A 25,609-nucleotide genomic window follows, 5' to 3' on the forward strand; every position below is an offset into this window, starting at 1 on the left:
CTCTTGAATTGCTGCTCTTTAACTGAGTGTTCTTTACCTGGCATTCTGCACCTGCCATCCTACAGTGATCGTGTAACTCAGAGGACTGAATCACAGTGTATACGTTTAAGGGGACTGAATTAAGGTTTCAGAAAAAGTCTCGATTCCAGCATTTCCTAATCTTTGAGCAGTTGTCTTTACAGCTTTAGTGTGTTCTTTTGTTATTTGGCATGGATGTATCAAGATTTTGTCCATAGATAAAAGGATAGCATCTTAGAGATGTACTTCATTTATTGGCTTTCCTAACGATGCTCTGTTAAATCTTGGGTAGAAAGGAACCCTTCTAATCCAAGGTTTCCCAAATTTAATTTGCATCTGTATTACCCCTATAACTAATTTTTAGACATCACTTGTGTGGCAACAATACTGTGGTTGGTTTTGATAGCAGCAGTTCTCAACCCTGTGACAGGCCACAGGCAAGTAAACACAGTCCTTCTGGGTTAGCCTCTTGTTACATACAGCCACTCAGCCTCCAAACTTGTGTGCCCATCACTTTCTTACACAGCTTATGCTAGACCCTTAACTCCCTCCCTTCCATCTAGCTGCCTTCTTCCACTCGCTGCAAATTGACCTGACCCAAAGTGTCACTGGCAGCCTAGAGAAAGTTGACTTTTGACTCGAGGGTTTCTCTAAACTGCCTGCAAAAAACTAGTTTCCAGAAACTGCCTGTGCAAAGGTGTTTACTCTGCAAGTGAGATAAGTGCCTCTACAGAAGCAGGCAGGAAATGCTTTGTGTATCAGCTCCAAGTGCTCCAAGTGCTTTCAATACCATGGTTGGTGACATTCTGACTTAGTCTGCTCTAGCCTGATTTTCTCCTCTGCATGACAGAAATAACAGTATTTTTCTGACCTGATGGGACTATATTGAAGGAAAAGTAGTGATGTATCCAGCTATTGTCATGATGGGAACAAATATGGTGGTAGGTCTGTGTCCAGAAAAAGAGATGAAACACTAGGCAGTACATCCCAGGGGCCTGGCAGAGTGGAGCAAGGCCACTTGCCCAGCGTGAGTGTGCCTGTTCTTCTCCTGGCTCTTGGAACAGCTCTGCATTGATTTCTTTAGCTATAACTTTTTAAAGAATTATTTTTCCAACATATGTGTCTCAATGTTTCAGGATGCAAATGTAAAACTGATCAGAGAACTGCGAGAAGAAATTGATAGGTTGAAAACTATGCTGATGAGCTTTGAACTGGTATGTGTGCTTTAAGTAGCTACAATAGCTTACTTTTGTCTTGTCTGTCTTTCCATGTTTATTGTAACTGGAGGGAAATTAAACTTCTCTGAGCGATTTCATGATAATTATAAGGCTAACTGCATTTCTCTAATTTCTCCTTTTTCTGACATTATATTAATAATCCTGAAGTATAGGCAGTTGTGTAATGATTATAAAGGATTTCCTTGCCTGTGTTTCATGGAGTTAAATGATTTTGTTGTCCAGAAATACCATGAACTAGAAATATTCTATTTGTAGGGATATGGAAGCACCAAGACAGTACAAACTAGTAATCATTGATGTAATTTGCCAGCCAGACTTGCTACAATCCTCTTTCCCCAAAAAAGTGAACTAGTAGACCTCAACAGTATTTTGGAGGTTTCATCCTACCTGCACACTCTGTCCCCCAAAAGAAGTTGTGAACATCTGTGGACTCTTACAGTACAGCTGACACTCTTTGTGTTTTCCTCCTTTGGAATAATAATAGCGTCTTGGTTTTCCATGCCTTGGAGAGCATGTTTTGCTGGGAGAGACTGGAACTACAGTCCAGGATTTATTTACACAGAAATATCTCTCTACTAATGTTCTTCACAAAAACTTGCGTGCAATAGCTTGAGAGGTGTAGGCTAGATGCTAGAAGGCAGCATCAAATGTCTGTGTATTTTGTATTTCCTTCTCCTGTGTTCATCTCCTTGAAATCCTGGAGAGTGAAAGAACATGCCTGCCAGCTATGAATAAGGAAACTAACATATAAATCTTGGTGGCTGTTTTTTGTACAGAGGAATTCCAGTCCTTCTTGGAGTGATGACAGGGATGGAAATCTGACCGAGCTGGTTCTTCAGAATGAAATGAAGGTGTGTATGATCTGATGCTGTAACTCTTTCCTGTGTCACTGGGCTGGGGGGATAGCATTGCCATAGTTCTAAAACCACAGTGAAAATGTTTTTGTCCTAATCCTTTCCTGTTTACTCTGAATATGCAGGAAACTGCCATTCTTTAATGCATGTTAGGTGCTGTCTACCAATTTCTAATGAAAGTCTCATGTCCTTAATGGGTTACTGTCCATTGCATATCACTAAGTCTGCACAGTCTACTCCTTGTTTGAAAGCTGTCTCAATATATCACAGTAATTCATTATCCAGAACCTCTGTTTTCTAAGATTAAACTCTTCCAAATTATTCAAAGGAAATTATTGTGCAGTCACCAAATTACTAAGGAAATGGTGACTTGGAAAGGTTTTGGAGATCTCAATTTTAAGTTTTAAGTAAAGACAGGCAAAATAACTACTTAACATGATAATATATCTTTCTGACATTTTGGGAATGAGTCTTCAGTAGATTCAGCCTGCTTTAGTGGTTTAATCTAGTGGTAGTACAGTTATCCTACCCCTGTGCTTGGCACTGTTGAGGTCACACTCGAGTACTGTGTTCAGTTCTGGGCCCCTCATTAAGAGAAGGACATGGAGGTGCTGGAGCACGTCCAGAGAAGGGCAACAAAGCTGGTGAAGGGTCTAGAGAAAAAGTCTTCTGAGGAGCACCTGAGAGAGCTGGGATTGTTTAGCCTGGAGAAAAGGAGGCTCAGGGGACCCCTTGTTGCTCTCTACAACTACCTGAAAGAAGGGTGTAGAAAGGTGGGGGCCAGTCTATTCAACCAAGTAAAAAGTGATAGGACAAGAGGAAATGGCCTCAGGTTGCGCTAAGGGCAGTTTAGATTGGATCTGTGGAAGAATTTCTTTCCTGAAAGGGTTCTCGGGCATTGGAACCGGTTGCCCAGGGCAGGCGGTGGTGGAGTCACCATCCCTGGAGATATGTAAGACTGTGTAGACATAGTGCTTAAGGAAATGGTTTAGTTAGGGACTTGTCAGTGTGAGGTTAATGATTGGACTTGATGATCTTAAAGGCCTTTTCCAATTGAGGCAATTCTGTGATTCTGTACTACAGTAAGAAGTACACCTGCATTGCAACTAGTGAAAGAATTTTGCATCCAGTAACTGGAAGAAAATGCTGTTCTTTCTGAAGAAATTTATGTATGAGAAGAATTAACCTGCTTAAGTGTAACAACTTCCTCTCCTATTCTTTAAGATTGAGCAATTGACCAAAGACTGGACAAGTAAGTGGAGAGACAGGAAAGCCATCATGGAAGAATACCGTGTGGACATCAACAAAGAAAAAGCTGGAGTAACAATAGATTCTAGTTTACCTCATTTAATGGCCATGGATGATGATATCCTCAGCACAGGAGTGGTGCTGTATCATCTCAGGGTGAGATATTGTCACTTGTCTTATTTTTCCCTTGAATTTGAAAACACTTGTTTTCTTAAGAAATCGAGAGTGGCTAAGATGGCATTACAACAACAGCTATCAAAAAGTAAAGGCCACAGCCCACAAGACACAGATAACAGGGGAAAAGGAGCAGAAAAGGGTACATGAAAATGGAGGAGGAGAAGAATTCATATGAGGAATAATAAGTTGACTTCTTATGAATGCCTGTGCAAACTATTTGATAGTGTAGCATAAGCAAAGCAAAATACTCAATTTAGGCATTAGTAGTTTGTCCACAAAGCATGAGGACAGGTGTGTGCGCATGCATGTGTGTGTAAACATAAAGGCTGCTGCTTAAAGTATACCAGACATACTGGTCTAGATTTTATTAGGTACTTGTATACTTGAGACTGGAATACTGGTATGTGTGTAGATCCAAGATAAAAGCAAGCTTTAACAAGCACAAACTCACATCAGCAATGACATCTATACATTGCTTTTTCAACCCTACCAGGCCTGCCAAGTAGATTCCAGGTGTGTAGCTTGAATACTAATTACTTGTGATCCCACTTGAGTGGCTGTTTTCCAGGATCATTAGAAATCCTGACCTCATAGGTATTGTTTTGCTGCGTAGCTGCTCATTTAAGGCAATGTTTTCACCAAGAAACTTTCATAACATTGTATGTATATTACTCTACATTGCAGTTTATGATGTGCATGGCTAGGTCAAATAGTTTTAGGGAATTTTTTTTTTTTTTTTAATAAGTCAGTGAGCTAAGCTGGTCTTTAACTTTGTAATGTTGTTTACATTAATGGAAATTACTGAATACTGGTGCTGTTTAACATAAAAGGAATGATGGATGGGCACCTCTACAGAGGTGCACACATTATCAAAAAATGTGTTAAATATGGTTGAAATCTGTCTACTAATAAATATCTTAATCCAAATCTAGGTTTTGTGCTACTTGACACAGTTTAGGGACACAGGATTTTTTTTTTTCCTGTTAAAAAGCCACAACAAATATTTGAAACAGAAATCATGCTGTTCTTTATCATATTGAAAGAGAAACCTTACTAATTTTTCTCAAGCCAGCACAAAGAATAGTACCAGGTAATAATTAGGGACAAAGTAATAACTTCCAGTGCTGATCAGTGTGCAACTTGAACTACTCAATTCTACATTAACATTAAATATTTATTAAAAGTAATTCCTACTACTAAAATTTTTTTCCATTATGTGCCATTTTGGAAACAGCAAATATTTTCACATACTAATTTTGGCAACACCTGAAGTAATTTAAAGATATTCATTTTAATGGAGGAACCTAGTTTGAAGGATCACCTTCTAAAGCCATTAGTGTCTCTCTGTCACACTAACATCTTTGTCCCCTCTTTCTTTGCTCCTAGATGCTGCCTTTTATTTTCTTTGTGCTTTGCATCTTTTAGACTCTGATGTCTATTACCTTCATCTGAACAGCAAGAAGGTAAAACATTAGCAATTTCTTACATATTAGGGCTTCAACATATAACAGCACTTTACATTGTCCTTCAAGAGAGGTCATGGCAGCAGTTTTCAGACAATGTAGAATAAACATTGTGTTACTCTTTTAGTCTCGTGATGTTCCATAGCATTAATTGCACTAATCAATGCTGTGCATGCCCTTAAAGAACCTTTCCTTCTTAGGTTCTGTTCTTTTTTTCTGCCTTTTATTAACAGAAATATATGTTTTCTCTATAATTTAATTGACCTTTTTGAATAGCTTAAAAATATGGGATTTGTTGATATTGTTTTAGAAAATGATGTACTTCACAAACTTTTTTGAAAGCTGGAATCCTCCCAAAACTGAAGGAGGAATGCAATCTCACTTTTTATGGTTCTATAACACACCTTGGGAATTCTACCCTTTAGGAAACACTGCCAGAAGAAGGTAACAATGTAAAAGCACTTCAACAGATATGATGATGTGCCTCAGTATGTTAAGGCGAAGCTGTCTGATCGTTTCACCTGAATCATCTGTCCTTCACTTTTTCAGGTTGAATACTTAATATTAAATTAGGAAAGAGGATAAATATTTAAATTATTAACTCAGCAATAGCATTTGAAAAAAGAAATCGACATGGGCCTGGGTTATTGCTGTTTCTGGTTTGTTTTTTTCTTTAAGTTGAATTAGTTCGCTTGCATTATATTTGTATCCTTGCTCTCAGCTGCAATTTTCAGTTGTACTTAAACTCATACAGAATCACTCCACTAATTGGGATACTCTCGTGAATTTCATGAGCCAATACTGTTGTAATATACTTTTCTGAATGAAATTGTATTACCAGAGAGTTATTTCAGAACATTGGAAAAAAGCGGGTTTTTTGGTTTGTTTTTAATAAGTCAGTGCTAAGCTGGTCTGTAACTTTTTAATGTTGTTTAAATGAATGGAAATTACTGAAATATTGATGCTGTTTCACACATTGCAGTGCATTGGAAAAAAGTTTATTTTGGCATTACAATAACTATTTCTTTGAATAATCAAGAAGATAATTGATAAAAAGGTCTTTTAGGAGTTGGTTTACTTCTCTTTGTATAAAATACATGTTGTTAACTCACTTGGTTGTGTGAGGTAAGTCAAAGACCATATGGTTCATAAGTTTTCTCCAAGTTGTGGCCAAGCCAGGTAGATGTTTTGTGGTTAGTCCACTGAACATTAAGCTGACATGTAATTTGATAATTAGTCCAAAGCAGGGGCACTGGGCACAATCCAGCTTTTGGTCTCTCCAGCAAGGGAGTCTCAACTGGGCTGGTGGCAGAGGGCTCTGTTAGTTGGTTCACATACCTGAGCTCTGTGAGGAACTGAATGATAATCATTCCCTTTCCCTTCAGTGCACAAAACTCCTGTGATTTACCCATAATTACCCATAACTGCATCATCTTACAGTAATGAATGGCTTCCCTTTTCCCAGTCTTCAGGCTTCTGATTACTACTTCTTGCTTCATCTTTAAATCTAGGTTATAATATGCTTGGCCCAGAAAGCATATTCAATTGATTCTAATTCAGATACCAAAATCAAGTAGTTTAATGACCATAATTAATTTTAATATGACTGAAAGAGTTACTAGTGAAGCAGTTTTAGAGTGCATTCACTAATCAGTTTACAATAATCAAGTATAGTGTCTCTTCAGAGCTGGGAAATGGTCTTGCTTTGTTTTCCTAAGGAAAAAGAACCGGTAATGGAATATGCTACACAGGTGGTAAATTATTTACCTTTTTTGGTAGTTTTTTTCTTATAGTATTGACTAAATGACTCTGTTTTATTGATATTTGCACTATACTGTAAGAATACTGTCTCACTTCCATCGCTGGCCCCTAGTATGGTTTGAGCCTGCTTGTTTTGGAGACTTTTGTTCCTAGGCAGTTATTTTCTTCGAAGTTACTGAATCTTCAAGTTTGGGAATTTGCCTGTATACCATAATCACCAAGAAGACTTTTTATAAATGTCATTTAAGTTTTGGAATATATTCTCCTTTCGTAGTTAGTTTGAAGAACTCATAATCTATCATGAAGATCCCTTACAAAATAGGGATTCTGTTACTTTTATACCCGAAAAGCGTAGTTAACTGCATAATAATTTTGCAGCTTCTTTCCTCCTGCATGGATATTTATAAAAAGAATTATCTAATTTCTGCAAACAACAGGTCTCACTATATAAGTTCAAAACATCAGAACGTGTGTTCATATTCAGAATATTTATCTCAAACACAGTCCAAAAATCATCCACTGAGGGTTACTTCACCTACTGCAGTTGTAATAGGAGAAGCTGACATTGCTGCAGGATAAGAAGTAATTGCATCGCAATAGGGGATGGCAGACTGAAGTATCACAAAGTAGTAGATAGAGTTTACTCTAAACAATTTAGTCATTCAGAGGCCATTTATTTCAGGTATTTGCTAAGATTCTGTACCAAAGCTTTTTAAATTATTATCTATAACCCACTTTCAGTAACCAACATTTAAATTACTTCTGATTTTGTTTTAGGAAGGAACAACCAAAATTGGAAGAAGTGATTCCGACCAAGATCAAGACATCGGTAAGAGAATGGTATTACAAATTATTTTATTCAGATCAAACCAAGAGGTTTACGTTTGGTTTACGTTTGGGATATGTAATAGCTAGGTAATGTTACTGTTTGTCAGCTTTCTTTATAGAAGAAGGTAAGTAGAAGAGAATAATTGTTTAAGTTGGCTAAAATCTTTCACTTTTTTTTTCATTTTTGTTTAAGAGGTCAAAAAGTCAATGGACTTTACCTAATTGAGATCCCTTCAGAATTTTCTTCCCACTTGTGAAATGCTACACTAGAGTTCAAAAATACCTTTGTCCAACATCCAAATCTTGGTATATTCTATCCTAAGCTAGTGGCACGCACGATCATAAGACATTGAACTGCTTTTCAACTCTCCTTGGGCAGAGTATTTTAGATAAAAATCCAAATGATCCAGAATATTTTCTATTTAATTTCATTTCTGCTCTTAATTTTAACAGTCAGTTTCAAGAGCTACAAATTATGATAGAGACTTGAAACTTTATACTGAAATTGAAAACTCTGTGGAATCTCAACTTTGGCTAGTTCTACTAAGTTTTGTTAAGTTTTATTATTTTCTGCTAGTAGTTAGTAAAATATAAGCAATAAATGCCATAACAGCAATAAGAAAATTCAGCACAACAGAAGAACTTGCACACCAGCTCCCAAATCAGAAGAAAGTAGAATATGCTTTTCTAGAACCAGAAATACTGTAAAAGAGCAATCTCTCTATTTTCAATCAAGTAAGTTTTTTCTGTGACTGGTTGCTTGGCTAGCAGTCAAAGAAGACAATTTAATCTCCTTGTTCTGCACATTACATTGTTCTCTGAGCTACGAAGCATGTAGTCATAGTGTGACACAGTCTGTAGTACTTCATTCTGAGGAAAATAGTGCAAACCCAACCCCTCAACAGGTGAGATAAAACAAATCTATACATTTTAGTTTTGCAGGGACGGTGGATTGAAAGGGATCATTGTATGATAGACAACAACTGTGGGATTGTGACACTGCGACCCATTCAGGGCGCACACTGCACTGTGAATGGATGTGAAGTCACTGGATCATGTCGTCTGTCACAAGGTAAGGCTTGTTTTTTTCTATGAATGCTGCATTACAACCAACTTACCTCTGGAGTTTAGAGACAAGGATTTATGGAACTCATGCAAATCTAAGAAATACATCTCTCAGTCTCCTACTGCTGCCTAGCACCACAAGATTTGATCCATGGCTAGAGCTTCCAGACTGGGACAAATAAACTAAATATCCCAGAGAAAGTAAAATGATGACATAGGTGACAATATTAAGACCCCTTTTGTCAGCAGCAGTCTGTAGCCTTCTGAAAAGTCAGAAGCACTGTTGTGGAAAGTAGTGGAGACTGGCTCTAAGCCAGTTGACCACTGGTGTGGGGTTTTTTGGCATTTATGTACTATGGTTGAAATGACCTTCAACTTCTTCACAATATGTTTAGATAGCCACTGAGTCATAGGCTATAGTGAATGAGCTCAGATGAAATGGATCAGGCTCCCATATTTTCAGATTGTTTAAAAAAAAAAAAATCCAGCTTCTGAGAACTTGCAGTGATCTGGATTCTTAAAAAGACAGTGTAAAAAAAGTTTCCAGCAGTAGGTTGGTTATGTTTTTGATATGAAGTCATGCTGGTCTTTAATATGAACAGGGAATTTAGTGTTGAGTTTGCAGAGATCTCCAAGATTAGTTTGCTTGGATGCTGTCATTACAGAATAACAACTCTACTGTTCCATACTGGCAAATTTTAAAAATAGTTCTCTGCTCTGTGACGGTCAGAAAGCTGTTGGTCAGAATTTTTTTTTTTAAACATACTATTATGTAGTAGTTTGTATATGCTGTAGTCTGTATACTAGATTTAAGAAACTGCTAACATTCCAGGGACCAACTGTTTGATGAGTTGTGTCTCTGTAGATTTCTAATTAATTTTTGTTCACAGGGGCTCTTGTTGTCCTTGGCAAGTCTCATAAGTTTAGATTCAATCACCCAGCAGAAGCTGCTATCTTAAGACAAAGAAGATCAGTAAGTTCTAAAGCTGTATTTTTCTCTCTTTATTCTCCATTGATTTTCCTAATTATTTCCCCTCTTAATAGCAAGCCTGATATAGATAATATTTCTTCTCATCATCATATTCACTTGCCTCATTTCCTCCATCTAATGGTCTGTAATGACACTATACCTTTTGTGGGAGGACACTAGTGCATCTTTCAGATGTGCTTAGCAAAAGATGATACAGATCCTTTGAATAATTTAGTGTTTCCTATTTCTAGTCATGACTACAGTAGGATTGAAACAGAAAGGCAGAATGCCACAGTGAAAAAAACAGTTAAGAATCTATCCACATTTAATAATTATCTTCTTTCTCTGTCATTTTGCCATCCCAAATGAGGTATATTAGAAGAAATGGAAAATTTATGGTATTAAGTGTATGAGTATTGTTGACTCTGAAAGCACTTAATTGTTACATACGTCAGAAATAGCTAAAATGTTTCTTGCTATGTTAATCTCAGGAACTAACTACTGCAAGATACTATTTGGTCAGGTAGTCTCAAAAAAACTTAGATAATTCTTAAAATGACTGACCTATATAACTAAAAAAACCTAACTTAAAGAATGTAAATTTTCCAGTTTAGGACATAACCATATTACCAACTGATATTTGCAAGAATCTACCTTTTAAAATGGATTTTCACATAGTAATGTTTTATACTTTCTGCTCAACTGTCCTTTTGTATTCACTTCTGTAGTTGAGAGGCTTAACTTCCATTTGTTTTCATTCTTAATTTCTTGATTAATGAAACATGCAGTACATTAAAACAGAGCTACAAGAAGAAATGTACTCAGTAACAAATACTTAGCAATTTTGCAAACTATCAAAGACTAAGCATAAGTGTGAGTGAGATTATAAACTCACATGGGAGGTGTTGTGCAGCATTGCACACATTAATTAGAAAAGGCAATATTAATGATAACATGGAAGTTCCTGGGTTGCTGTGATATTTTTAATTCCTGTTCTCATGTTGTGTGTTTTGTAGATTAAGGAAAGACCACCCATTTTGAGTTGTGAAGCTTTGGACTGGCTCAATTTGGATGGAAGTTACACCCATTCTCATCACTATATCCTTTCTTCTCTTGACAAGTAAGTTTAAAACAAACAACAAACAATTTCTCATGTGAGATTATGTTTAAAACCAGAACTTGGTTCAGACAAAACTAAGTTGTATATAGAATAGGTCCCATCATGTTTTCAACTGATCAAATGCCAGTGTTCAAGAAAATGTTTTGGCCAACTGAGTAATAAACAGTATTATGATATCCAAGCAACCAACCTGAAAGAATATTTATTGATGCATGATGAATATTGATGCACAATCAAGAAAATGCCTCAGATGAGACTGTCAGGCAGCCTTAATTCAGTTCACTTGCACATCTGCATTATAGCCGTTTTGATTTACAGGCTAATCTATAATTTTTACAGTATTCTTCAGTGCTTAGAATGGACTTTTCTAGATATGATTTAGCCAAGGTAATTATTATCAATTCAGTTTCCCTGCTAATTTGTTGTTTATTTATTCATAAATTGCCTTTAGCTCAAGTCCCCATTGAGCTGTTGGTTTCAGAAAACCATAGTGATTCTCTCTTTTCATAAAACTGAGCAGTGAATAAGGCATAAATTGCTTCCAAAATGTTGAAGAGCTGCTCATACTCACAGTGTCTAGTCTGTGCTTTTCATAGCAGAGTCTTTCTGAAAGGGAAAGGATTGGCGTGATGAAGACAGTGATTAATGTGTATCAGGAAAATTAATTGAGATATCGCCTATGTTTCAGTTCATAACATTGAAAAAAATATCCCAGAATTAAATGTAATTTGGTTCTTTCTCTTTTTTAATTCCTCTCAGCCTGGCACATTCAATTGACCTGTTAAAGGCAAGAAACAGCCATCTTCTTATTCATATCTGTTTATAGTTTTGCTTCTTGCTAGAGTGTTTTTGGTGTGGTAACATACTGGGAATCTTTTATCTCTTTCTAGAAGAAGTATCTCATCTTGTTTTTATAAGCATCAAATGTTACCTCTATTTTGAACATCTCTTCGTACTTCTAGTCAAGTGGCTTGCTTTCTACCTTGGATAGTGTGTTTCTATGTGTTCTCTTTAATGTTATCTAATCTCTGCATTTGCTTTTCATTTACTGCAGTGATACCTTTCTATAAAAAATGGTATTTCATTTTTTTTCTTTACTGAAGAACATTTTACACATCACTGCTATTATTTTCTTTGTAAAAATTACAAAGAATTTCAAAATAAGAGTTTGTCTAATGACCTTCAAAAGTAAATATCAAGTTGCTTTTTACATGAGTATAAACATTAGGGGTGGAACTTTTGTTACAGAAACTTGTTGATAGTCCTAGAAAAACCTGAAGAAATTCCAAAGCATTTTGAACATTTTAGCACAGAATTGCACTTGGTTTTCCCCTTTTTAACCAGAAAAAAATGAAGAACATTTCTGATTGATTTTTTCCAGACCACATTCAGATAACAGATTTGTTTTTGTTGATCATTTTTTTAAAATCACTTGGGCAGGACTATGCATAGCATTGATCAATTTTTTTAAATCACTTGGGCAGGACTGTGCATACATTTACACTATGCATAAGTTGCATAAGCATTACATTGCTTAGCATTTCTCTCATACTTACCTAGCACGTTTCAAATGCCTACTTCAGTGAAAATGAAAAGCATTATGGTATCGCATTTGCTTGATTTTCTTGAATGTCCATCTCTTACAGGAATAAGCTATAAACTATGTCTAATATTAGTTGTCTTTCACCTGACATAATCCAGTGGTCTTTTTTACCTCCTGAATAGTTTTTCAGCACAGGTAAACTGAATAGATCCGCTCAGCCTTCCTTTACAGTAACCAGTAAGCCCGTGTTTCTGTCTAGATAAGAAATTTTGCTCATGGAGGGGATTATGATTGAGACATCTAGCCTAAGATCTATAATATAGGAATAAAACAAGATATATGTCGTCTCTCAAATGTCCAGCTTTCATGAAGAAAAGGCAATATCAAGTACTAAAAGATGTATCTGAGGTACTTTGCAAACAGTAATACAGTGGTTTTTTGCTCATCAGTAAAAGGTTCACCTAGTACAGGGTCTTGTCTCTGTCAGAAAGGGGTTCTTTGAGGAAAATATAAAAACAGGGCAAGTTATATGTGTGTGTGTGTCTCTCCCCTCTCACTTGATAGTTCTTGATGCTCTCCCTCTGCTAGCAATCTGCATCTTACAGTCTTCCTTTACTGAAAGTTACATCTTTGTGTATAAAAGGCTTCAGTGAAGTTTTCTTGGGTTTTTTTTGAAGTGAATCTTGAATCTTTACGATTTCCTATTTTTATTTTTACAGTCAAAAATGTAGAAGCTGTAAAGGAAACAAATGTCCTCCTGAACTAAGGTAAGAATATTAATGTATCTAAATCATGCTGAATTTTTTGGCCCCTCTAGCTTTGTCTTACTCCTGTGCTACACAGATTTCCTCCTTTAATTTGATTTTATCATACTGAAACAAGAGTCTGTACATGCAGCTGAGTTATAGTCAAGTCTCTGCAACCATGTCCTTTCTTCATACTCAGTACTGTGCAAATGGTTTGTCCCTCTGTTGCATGTGTACTCTGTATTTTAAAGCCATGACTAGAGTGGGGTTTATGCTGACATTACCACCAATTTACTGTATATTATAACCCTAAAATATATTAAAATTTATGTCAGTAGTAGGTACTGTGAATACTCATTAGTATATTGAAAATTCCCTGGACAAATTGGGTTCTCTTCTAGTGAGAAGAAAATGGCTTTATGGAAGAGTCCAAAAAAACAAGTCCTAGCATAGAAGAACACGGTTCATTCAGGCAAAGAAGCACAGCAGCTGCACTCAAAAATAATTCAGAAATTGTTGGGCTTCCACAGGTTTAAGTACTCTTTTATCAGAAACTGATAGTACTTTGCCTTCTTCTGGATTTATTTCAGAACATATGAACATACATATTATGGTAATAATTACTTACAGTCTTATCTCCGATGCTGTCAGTATGATTAAATTTTTCTCACCTGCTTTTCCTGGGTTGAATTACCAGTTCAACCTCTAATTGTTAAAATATTTTGCAAAATGAGAGAGAAAACAAATTTCTACCATTGCACACAAATATTAAAACTTTTGGGCATGAAAATTTGCTTGAAATGATATGTGATTCATTGTACTCTTACTTGGCTGCTTGCTCATGCACCCTACTCAGAAGAGCCTCGGTACTACAAACTTCTGATGTTTCTTGTCAGCCAGCACACAGAAGGCTTGTGACTGGCATCAGTCACCCTATCATAGCATCACCACAAAGAAGTAGGTAATAAAGTTCTTGCTCCTGTCTTTGCCTTAATACTGTACTGCCTATAAATATAAACCTTTTTTTTCTCTTGCTGGTTTGAAAAAAAAGCCAGGAGTTGTTCCATTAAGTACAGTGGTGTAGCAGTACACGGAATTAGTTTTATCTGCTTGGAACATGTTTAAGCTCTCTTTCCTTGAAAATACCAACATTGTTAAGCCAGGAAAAAAAAAAATCAACTTATAAGAATTCTACTGAACTGGAAAGGAAACAGTGCCCATAGATATGGCATTTGATGCTGGGGAACACGACAATTAATATTGTAATGTGGTATAGTTAACATGTCCAACTAATATTTGTAAACATAATATTCTGAGTTCTTCCTAACATCTTTAATTTGAGAATTTCAGTGCTCTACAAATACAAGTTAAAGAAATCTTTTGCATCTCTTAGAAGATCCCTCAAATATTTCATTTCGCAGAGAAATGCACTGTGTCAGTTACAGCAATTCTACAACTTAGAGAAGAATTGTGTCTAGTGGGTTGGCACTGATTCTATATATAACTGAAATTGTAAAGAGAAAACCTGTGACAGATTGTAGTTCCAGCTGAACTGGAATTTAGCAAGGCTGCAGTGACCTTTATGGGAGTGTGTGGCCGTGTCTTGTGCCTGTGACTCCTTGCCAAAAAGAGGTCAGCTTTAGAAGTGTTATTTAAAGGGTTGCCTTAAATAAGTCATTGCCTTACTGTTCTTTGGGGGACTTAGACAAAGAAAAAAAATGAGGTTTTGCATGGAAAGGCTAAAAAAATATAGCAACAACAAAAACATGCACAGGCATTCTTTTTCTGTAGGCAAACCAGCTAATCAGAAATCCAAATGATACTTTACCTCATGATAACTTCAGTGAAGGGACTTACTCTGTGTGTACATTTCCAAAGGTCCCTTATTTCTAAAGGTTTCTGACTCTGCTGGAGATTTTGGCTTATTTCTGATTCCCACCTCCTGCCCCCCCACCCCCCCAGCTTTTGCTTTGAACTGTGTGAGTGGCATTGCTTCAGGAGGCTGGAGGAGGTGATAATACAAGGTCTTCATATCTCGTTCTTCACTCTTCCCTTTGCTTGAGGGAGGGAGAGCTTTGGGCCTCTGTGCTAGGTAGAAACAGATGTACAATCCCATGCAGCTGTGTGGTGCGTGCTGCTGTGTGATGCTCTGAGGCCCTGTGGGAAGGGCCCTGGACATGGGTGGAGGGGGAGGTTGGAGTCAGGGTGGATGCATATCAGTGGATAGGCTCGTAACCCTGACTTGTGATTGCTCTTAGTGCTGGGATTTGCAATTTTTTTCTGCTTTATTATTAACTCTTCTTCCCCTGGAAAAAAGCATTTATAAAAGAAAAATGGGACTTGAACTCTAGGCAGACAGAAGGCTGGGGATGCTAACTTAACTGATGTTTTCTTTGGGAAAATAGGCAAATTTCAGCTTTTAGCAACAGTGGTTATTTTCACTTGCGTTTCTCTATTTGAGCCTTCAGATTTTGTTGCAGAAGGCACTCAGCCTCGCCACAGAGCTATTGCTGCCATAGTTACTGAAAACTGCATTATGCTGTAGCAGCCGCCAGCCTCTGCATCAGCAGTAGAAGTGTTTGGGGAAGAGGGGAGGAGAATTGCACAATAGGATCCCGGAAAGCTGACGACAAAACAGGCTGGAAAAAATGTGGATTTACAGATGGTTCATTTAGCATGCATCATGCAAACTTTGTGGAAAGAAAAAATGAGATGGAAAAACAATCCGGCAGCCTTGGTATAATATGAAAATTTTTTCAGTGATTTGTGATTATCTTTAGTTTAAGGTTGGTGTCTTTCTATTGTTGTAATTTTACTTGCTGTTTTTAAAGGTTTACTTGGAGGAGGGGTAACTGTTGACACTTAAAGCTGCATTTAGTACACCTAGAAATCTGCATGCTTTTATGAAATTCTATGCAGGGTTGCTTTTTTTTTTTTTTTATATGCTGTATGCCAGAATATGCCAGTCCTGTGAAAACAAGATTTTATGTATGTCTTAATATCTACAGAAATGAAACTGTTTGTCTTATGTTTGTCCTGAGATTATATTATTTTCTGATAGAACTAAACTAAGTGTAGATTACTTATGTGGGAAGGCAGGAATACAAGCAATAGCAGAAACTGGTCTGTGCTTGATTCCTGTATTTCATAGTATCCTTGAATTTCAAGTCTAAATTTAACTGTGCATCTGATTTAAGATGTTTTAAATGAAAGAATTGAGTGATCTCATCTACTTATTACAGCATATGTCTAAATTCTTATGTTAACTGGATTGACATTTGGTTTTAGTTTAACCATTCAAACATGTATTACAGAAACTGATTGTTCTTCAAATTGTCTTTTACGCGATTTAGTTATGAAGTGTGTGTGAATCTGATACTTTCTTTCTGGGCCATTGTCACCTCATTTTTTAGTTTAGTTTGCTGTGTTATTTCCACAAACCAGCAAGAGTGTGTTGACGTGACATAGCATGTTCGAAGGTAGAAAGGGAGCATTCTTACTTCATGTGCTTGATTTCAGCAGTTTCTGTGAGAGAGACAGATCTGTATCCCAAACCCAAACCAGCCAGTCATTTTGCTGTCAGTGTCAGTAGTCTCACAGCCAGAGGAAAAACATCTTCTGGCATACCTGTATTATGTAAGTGGCTCTGTGTGAATTATCAGTATCTTTTTGTTCTGGATGAGAAAACCATCTTTAAGAAGCAACTTCATAAAAAAATGTTTAATGTTCAATCTCTGTATTCAGACCTGTCTTTACTGTGCTGCCTGGTTTTTGTTTTGTACTATTAAAAATTAGGAAATGAAGCAAAGAGGCACCGAAATAGCAGCAGAACTGCAATTCATATGTATACCTTCAGCAACAGTATTTTGTTACAGACACTTTAATCTTCTAGAGAGATAACTGTACCAATTAGCTACACCACCAGACCAAAGCTAGTGATAATACTGTAATGGTTGCTATGCCGTGTTTGTTTTTCCAAGGTTTACAGTTGAAGTATGGGTATGCCTCTCTACTCTGCCTTTTTGGGGTGTAGTTGTAGTATGGAGCTGTGATTAAAAACATCAGTTTGGCCTGCATCGTGTTCAGCTCTGTGTGCAGACACACATGCCTGTTGGAAAGGATCTTACAGTTTCATGTTAGTTCAGCATTACCACACACATGAGGGAATACGCTAGTGCTGCTGAGAACAGCAGACAACACACTTCCGTGTGCATTGTTTGCACTGGTTATTCTCTAATACTTTATGGGGAGGGGGGAAGGGAGGGGGTGGTGGTTCCAGCATTGCTGGAAAGTATGGGTAGAACTTGTGATCCTCTCCCAGCTGTAAACAGATCTTACCTAACCACCTCTGTGAGCATTCTGAGGTCTTTGGATTAAAATGCAACACTGAGTTGTTTCATATACTTAAATGTTCTGGGTTTAAATTTGTGAACAGTTTGAATTCTGATAGGTCAGTTTTATGGAAAGGATGACTGAGAGCTAAAAGTCAGCGTTAGGAAGGAGATGAGACAGTTTATAAGAGGAACTTCTTTGTTATCTAGTTTTAGTGAACAGTGTCAGAACAAGAATTCTTTGTCTACTGTTTTACTCTCATGCTCCACTTTTCAGCCTTATTGGCAGTGATTTACTCAGTTTCCTCAATCTCATACAGAATGGTGCTAATAATGACAAATGAATAGAAATTGGCTCTTTTGATACTTGACTTTCAGACAAATCTTAATGATCCTCATCACTCCTCTTGGATGAATGTGCCTTGCTTCTTTCATGTGTCTCAGACTAAGTGACTTGCCCAAGGTCATGCAGTTGTCCAGTAACAAATTTAGACTCACATTTTTCAACTTTCATACCACCATAGGAATCAAAGCTTTAATATGTCTGTTAGCAAAACAGGTTAAAGACTACCCCATCATCAAAGTATGCACAGAGACTTAACATTTCCATTTGCTATTCAATTTTATTCATTTTTAACGTATGAGCAAGAAAGATGAGGCTTCAGCTGACATCAGGGCTCTGTTAGGTTTAATGCATAGGCATCCAGGGGCAGTCCTCACCCTGAAAACCTTGCAGCCTAAGTACATGAAAGCACAGAAGTGATATAACTGCTCCAAAATCAGAGAGGTTTTGTCTCAGATCAGTACTTTAACCTACAGATTATATGGTTGCTTCATTACATTTCCCTTGGAAAATATGGAAGATAACTTGGAAGCTGCATTCAAGGAAAGCCTCCCTCAGAGTCATCATTAAAACCATGGGAGCTTCTCCTAAATGAGATCCTTCAGATTTAATACTATATTTGAAAAGTGGTTCTTCTTCAGTTAACCAGTCTAGCTTTAACCTCTGAGTTTGTCCCCCAGTAGTTGGTGGCATTACAGGTATCTGTAGGGCTGGAGATTTGTAATGGCCATACAAGCATTTCAGTGCTGCAGCAAAGTGTTAATTCAAACCTATTTCAGCTGAATGAGAAATGAGGCACCCACTTCTATTTCCTGGTGATCAATTAAATTTTCCTCTCATTTACCTGAGAGGAAAAAATTACAAATTGCAGATTGTTGGCATCTTTGTAGTCAAGCCAAGGACAAATAGATCTTGGAGCTGCCTATTCTTATAATTTGTTCCTGTGGGTCCCAAACAGACACAAACCATTCAGCAGATGACAGTAGCAAAGTTTGTGCTCTGACTGCACCATGCCAGACAACTGAACAGATGATGTTCCTTTTCAGTTATTCTTATCAGCATTACATTTACATAAACATTAAAAACAAACTGAATTCAGTTTTCCTCAGGTGAACGAAAGAGATTCACAGTAATCTTGTATATTATTGAGAATCTTAAGGCTTTTATGTAGTGAAGCTTTCCCACTGCTGCTTAAGAGAGTGAAATGTATGTTCCGGTAAAGGTACTCCAAAAGATTTGTAGCTTTTGGCTGCTTAATTATTTCATGTGTTTTGTCTGCTAATCTAGTACACAGAATCAAAGTTGTTGCTGTAGAAATGGTTGCTTTGAACATATGCTTACAGTTTTAAATAGAGATGTCAAATTAATTCCTAAGTAGCAAAGGTCAAATGCTCTTTTCATACAGATAACATTGCTTGGTAATGATTTTACAAACAGCATGATGTTTCCAAAGCATTCCCTTTGAAATTATATTTTTGTTTTCTTTTGACCTTCAGGGACTCTTTAGAGTTTTGATACCTTTGCTCTCTTTAAAAGTATAATAAATACATCTTTATAATAAATACATTATTTACTTAATATATTTAATATATATATAAAAAAAATCCAAGACTTAAAGAGTTAATTTTCTAAGGTGACATAAAATAATACGGTATTTAGAAACAAAACAGGCAAAGGTCATATATCACCTTTAAATATAATATAACTTTAAGAATTTCTGATGATAATGTGTGGACAGGTAGAATATATATTCCTTTCAGAGGGTTAATGTATTTTGAATATTATCATGGATCATGCTAAAAATAGATACTATTTTGATTGTTGTGTCTGTGCGCGTGAGTGTAAAATTTTGGCATATGGTCAGGATCCAAACATCTTGGAGGGGACTGGAGGGCAGTTTTTCACAGGTTAGTCACTTTTCTGATTACAATTCTGTTCCAAATATAGAAGCAGTAACTTAATATAGTTGTTGCATCCAACAGAGAATTGGGTGATCAAGTTCTATCCTTGGTACTGCCAGAGGAAAGGTACTGTCAGTGTAAACTCAACAATGCCTGTAACATGTTCTAGGTTGGAGATTTTTGATCTGAAAACAGAGAAGAAAGTTTGTCATTTCTGTAAAGCATTTTGAAGTACTTAGATGACAAATATCCTATATAGTGTTTATAAAATTTTACAACATATAAACAGTCCCCCTCCCCACTTTCATTTTTTGTAAGCAAGATGAAAAGTGACAATATATTTAAAATTCTATTTGCTGTTATCTTTCTGGTGGTGGAATTTTCTGCTTCACCACGAGAGCTTTCTTGTTTGCTGGCATTTATGATACTTGCAGGATTGTAGCCTGCTGTGACAAGCACATACACAGCTGCTTTACCATCACAAGTTTTTGTCATATTGCGCTCTTGTTGAACAAAACAGCACCTTGAATGTTGTCTGTCTTTCTTTAGTAAGATGACTTGTTTTATTACAAATGTTTTGTATTTGTTTCTGGTTTAAATTTACTGTCAACATTTCTGACAGCAGAGAAATAGATGCTGTGCATGAAGAGTACAAGCAGAAACTGAGAGACCAGGAAGCTTTCCACAGAAAACAAATTCAACGGCAGCAGCTCTATGTTGAGGATTTAAAGCAGCAGATCCTGAGAGGACAGATTAAAGCAGAGCAGGAACTACAAAATGACCAAGCACTAATCAACCAGCAGATCCAAGAAAGTGGGTACCTGCCTCTTCCTCTCTATCATGTCCCTTCTATTACTACATTCTTCCCTCCTCCTTGATGTTTTTGTCCTAGATATGCTTTATATTATGGGTGGAACTTTTATTATGCCTTATTACTAGTTTTGCCTTACAGTTGCCTTTCCCTTGAGAACAGTTATTAAGCTTTGATTAACAGGACTAAAGGGCCTCCTTTGCAGTGCACCAGCAGCACTGTTTAATTAGACCTGCAGGTCACTGCTGTGAGAGACAACACCAGCATGCCAATCCCCTGTGACACTGAGCCTTGTCACCCAAGCTGCACCCTGTCCTGCCTCCCTGCAGCTTTGCTCTGTTCATATCTAGTGCAACTCTGTCGTGTTGCAATGTAGACCAATATAGACCATTTTCATGTGCTTTTAATTAACTTCACTCATTAGGAAAAACAGGACCATGACATAAGACGATGGGTCAAACTGAATTTTCTGTGGTTGCTATGTGAGTTTTAAACAATGAAAACAAAGAAAAAAACATCTGAGAAGTAGGTGGGACACTGAAGTTCAGAGCTAAAATCCCAGCCCCAGTTAAGGAAAAGGGAGTTTCACTGGCTTTCGTATAGTCAATATTTCCACACAACCCTGCCCTTTTATAGTATGAAGAAAATGTAGGAAGATATTCTGTGGTAGTAACTGAAGTGCGACAACTGAAGATTAAAAATAAGATGCAGGTTTTATTTACCTTAAAGATGATTAATTAGTGGTATTACATTTTCCACTGCTGAATTTGTTTTAAACCAAAACTGGATTAAGAAAAGAGAGCCATGTTTTGGTTCAAATAGGAGTTAATTCTAGGAAGTTGTACAGTGCTATGCAAGAGTACTAAAGGCTAGATCAGTGATCAGATTTTGAATGGCAAATAGCTATGTCAGAAGGTGGAGCCACAACATATTTGGAGAGGTATTTTTTAGTGTTAGTGGCTCCTGACCCCCAGAGGTGCTGCTTTGCATGCAGGCAGACTTATTCAGCAAGACGTCTTGGTGGGGTTGGGCTGCCCCTTAATGACTTTATAGACTGATTTGGGAACATTTAAAACCTTGAGGTGTTTTTGACCACTGAAATTGAGTGTTTATAGTGTTCTCTAGTTTGTCTTCTAATGAGTAATTTGATCCAGGTTTCTTGTTAAGCAAAGTATGCCTATTACAAAGGCACCATTCCCACTTGGCAAAACCTGCTATTGGTTCCTGGAAGAAAAAAACTTCTGTGAATTTTTGGAAGCTTCTCAGATCCAAACTTATGGAGTCAGCTATCTTTTAATTATGCCAGCTACAATGAAGAGATTAAAAGGAAATTATTGTAATGGGTTGTAGCAGAAATGGGCTTAGGGATATGTAGGTAGTATAGAGAACCAGGAGAGTTCCCCCAGAATATCTACTTTGTGGCTCTGTAGACTTGTTCTCTCTTTCCATTTAGTTCTGCTATTTTCGCTGTGTTCACACAAAGCCAGGTAGGTAGTTCTTGCCAGCGAAATAGAATTATTCACTTGGCAACCCACCCAAGTTCTCCACCTTTTCTGTGCCCTCTGTGTCTCAGCTCCTGACAGAGGCAAGTTTGTGAGCAGAGATTAATTAGCATTTTAGAGCTTACAGCTCTGTTGCAGGGAAACTTTTATCTGCCAAATATTCTGCTTGCTAGAAACAGGCTAAAGAGGACAGATCTGGAAATAAAGAGTTGAGAAAAAAGCTTTGTAGGTGAAAGTTAAAAATGGTGTTAAGAAAAAATAACTAAAATAATGACTAAAATGTTTCCCTTTTATCAATAGAGTAACCATAGAGTTAGAATTCCTGCTTCTGTGCATGTACTGTGAGCAAAGCTGCCAACATAAACAGGACAGGAGGCTCACTGTGGTAGGGATCCCTAATGAAGTATGTTTAACAAGATCAGTAGTCACCAAACAAGTGATGCTGACAATGCCTATGAACTAATGACTTCTTACATTAGGGAAACTTCTACAGCCAAAAATCCTTCTCTTGCAGCTCAGCTGTGCAGAGCTGCAGGTAGCCCTCATTCATCCCATCAGACTTAAATACCTCTTAATTCATAACCCCCTGAATAAGCAACAAAAGGTTGCTTATTCAGTAAAGGACTGCAGACTGAAGGTAAGCCCAGACAAAAAAAAATGTTGCTGCTAGTAAGACAGAAGTGCTTTGAAAAGCTTTGGTCCTTGGAGAAATGCTCTACTTGTCAAGGAACCTTGCCTGTGATTTTTACTTTGCTTTTTCAACTAAAGATATTTTTGTTTGCTTTGTGCAGGTGAATATGTATATTTTTATAGCAACATAAAAATGAACAAACTCTTCTTCATTAAGAGAACATGTCCAAGCCATCAGACAAAATTTGGTAGTGGCAATCTCAATAATTCCTTCTTTTGATTAACTGTTAGAGTTCATAATAGCACAGATTAAAGCCAGTGCACTCTGAAGAACCTCTAAGCACATCCCATGTGTGGAATAAAGTAGTCTTGCATCCAGGGTTAAAAACAAATGAACCTGGTGTTCTGTGTTCTCTACTGCTTCCCCATTGATTGCAAAGATCAGGTTCTGAATATTTAGAGAAGACTAAGTGTGTAAGCAGAGGTAACATATTTTATTATTAACTTAGGTTAATCAGTTGTTTTGTGAGCATGTTTAGTATTTATGAAGTATGGAGGACATTAACAAAAGCAGAGAAGCTAACTCTCTGTGGAGTAGAGTGGTGATTTTACGAAAAATACGCATTAACTGGTGGTATGAGCTTGTCTTTTTTGAATTATGTTCATCCTGATAGCTAAAGGTTGTGTGGGCTTCGCCTGCATCCTTACCATGAGAGTGTTTGATTTATTTCAAGTACATTGCATGCTAAAGTGCTCAGGTACAACATACATGGTCTCCCATCAGGCTGTTTCAGCAAGTGCTTGCTGGAGCAGCCATAGTTGCAACAGGTTGTTGCAACCATTTGTGGTAGTTGCTCTGTCTCAGCCCCGTGTCACACAAGGTTTGTGTTGCTTGGAAAGTTTCCATGTGGTGAGTTTAGAGAGGCTGGCAGAACTGTCTGGCAGGTACCTATACGGTGGCTTCTTTGTAGTGTTGTCTTCAACCCACTTTGAAGGTTGCATGCCCATCCACAGGACTGGTAGCTGGCAGCTGACCCCACAAATGAGGCACATCCCAGCTGGGGTGTAGAGAGATCTAGCCTTCAGGCTTACTGAAATTGCCACCAATAAGGGCGAGCACAAAATTTGCCCTTTCCTATGCTAAACAAAGTCCCTTAGTATACTGCCGTGCTGTGATTCTGTGACTCTGGGCTCCCTTGTGTTCTGCATGCCTAGGTAAGTGAGAGAAATAGTTTGCAGGTGTTTTTTGTTGGTTCAGACAAGTTAGGAGCAAAAGGCAAGAAGAGAAATGTTTGGTTTAGAATAGTTGTAAAACACTCATTGCTGTGATGTAGTAACAGTCAGTAACATTTTAAGATTGCACAAATGCTCATTTTTTTCACTCAAAATGTAGGAATTTATTAGCCAAGGGCTCATTAGTGTGTGCATGAAATTCCATTTGCTGCATTAACACAGAGGCTCTGTTCAGCTCTGTACCACCCCCTCGTTCCCTTGTTAACTCTGCTCTCAGTGCACATACATTCATTCCCTAAGTAACACAAAGTTTAACATTTGACTTCAGAATAATTAAAGCAGAAGTAGCAGCATATTTCACAGTAAAGAGCTAATGATGTCATACTTCAGTACTGTGAATATATATCCTATGTCTGAAAAGTTGAGGTGCTATTTGAGTATAATCTTTGAGAAATTGAAATGTGTTCTACTTTTTGCTTACAAGCAAGGTCTTATCCATCAGTCTCCTTAGCTGTATCAGCCAAGCCCCTGCTTATATCCTGCAGTTATTACCCGAGTCCTTATCCCAATGGAGAGGCTTTCAGTTATCAATAAAGTGCAGCAATGATACATTTTTCTCTAAATGGTTTGTCAAGACTCTGCTCTACATGCATAGAAATTCTGTTCTCAAATGAGCTCTCAAGGCTAATTAAATTAAGAAACAAGATAGTAACGAACAATGCTTTTACTATGAGTTTTACATTCTTTCAATCGTTGTTTTGTTTACAGACCAGCAGTGGCTTATAAATGAGAATAAACGACTGGCTGCCCTTCAGCAGAGAGAGTTTGCAGTGCAGACAGAGTCTACGCTGTATGCAGAGGCTGAAGTGCAGAGTACCATTGGGCTGGAAATCCGCCCTTCCCTGCTACAGCACAACAAGAAGAGACTGGTGCAGCTGGAGCTCTTGCGAAGATACTCCTTAAAAAAGGCAGAAAGAAACATAAGACAGAAAAAAGTCAAATTCCAGCTGGAAAGGATAGTCAAAAAGCAGAAGCTATTGGAAGCCAAGCAAAACCTAGAGCAGCTGGAAGCTAACTGCTGGCTCAATGAAGAATGTGTGAAACAATCCCAAGTCCTAAATGAAAGTAGTGCTGTACAGTCCTCTTCAGATCACCAATTGCAAAAGCGAAGGAAGTCATTGGGCTTGAGTTCCTTGCAGCACAGGCAGCATTCCTTCTGTAACTCGCATCTGCCCCAGGTACCCAGGTAAGTTAACATCTGCCAATTCCTCTGCATTTTCAAAAGTGATTTAAGTTCAAGGTATTTTCAGTGACCACTTGTAATCTAGAATGTCTTTCAGTGTATTGAAACAATCCCAAAATTTGTGGTATCAGTGAACTTACTATATTCTATGTCACACTGAAGCTGTTTGTCCTTTTTCCTCAGATCTGTACAGTGCATTGCCTGCTTAGCAATTTGACATGATCTTTCTCAGTGTTTTTTACATTCCTCTCTCAAGCCTTTCTGCTTCTTACCTCTTTGTGAATGCTTTCCAGACCTGGCTTAACTCTTGTTCCAACTGTTGGCAAAATACTAATTTCTGCATCATTTTATCTTGACTAGGGTCAAACTCTTCCTTCAGAATATTTGTATCATTGTGGTGATCGTGAATTGGACCTTTAAGTTGGGGTGTTAAGGTGTCTATCACAGCATGGTCCTGGAGGCAGGAAATAGCTAAACTCTGCTAAGCAGATTTCTATGACTTAGAACCATCCTTTATTTTTAACTAATGTTTGCAGCTACTTCAACCTGCAGGGACTAAATACCAAGCTATACCACATAGCATT

The 25,609-nt window shown here is 37.4% G+C and overlaps 1 protein-coding gene across 1 annotated transcript in view; it reads left to right on the top strand.

Annotated features, from left to right (window-relative positions):
- The window catches only part of STARD9 (StAR related lipid transfer domain containing 9), a gene marked incomplete at its 5' end in the record, with an annotated part of 95,454 nt that overhangs the window by 50,250 nt on the left and 19,595 nt on the right, over nt 1-25,609 (top strand). Inside the window, 10 exons of the mRNA XM_010170742.1 lie at nt 1,155-1,232; nt 2,033-2,107; nt 3,335-3,514; nt 7,537-7,588; nt 8,522-8,659; nt 9,543-9,625; nt 10,639-10,742; nt 13,005-13,052; nt 20,229-20,419; nt 24,551-25,028. Of these exons, the coding sequence (XP_010169044.1) occupies nt 1,155-1,232; nt 2,033-2,107; nt 3,335-3,514; nt 7,537-7,588; nt 8,522-8,659; nt 9,543-9,625; nt 10,639-10,742; nt 13,005-13,052; nt 20,229-20,419; nt 24,551-25,028 (1,427 nt within the window). The remainder of the gene's footprint in view (nt 1-1,154; nt 1,233-2,032; nt 2,108-3,334; nt 3,515-7,536; nt 7,589-8,521; nt 8,660-9,542; nt 9,626-10,638; nt 10,743-13,004; nt 13,053-20,228; nt 20,420-24,550; nt 25,029-25,609) is intronic.

The sequence above is a fragment of the Antrostomus carolinensis genome, unplaced genomic scaffold (assembly GCF_000700745.2).
Source record: "Antrostomus carolinensis isolate BGI_N321 unplaced genomic scaffold, ASM70074v2 scaffold8226, whole genome shotgun sequence".
NCBI classification, from domain to species: Eukaryota; Metazoa; Chordata; class Aves; order Caprimulgiformes; family Caprimulgidae; genus Antrostomus; species Antrostomus carolinensis.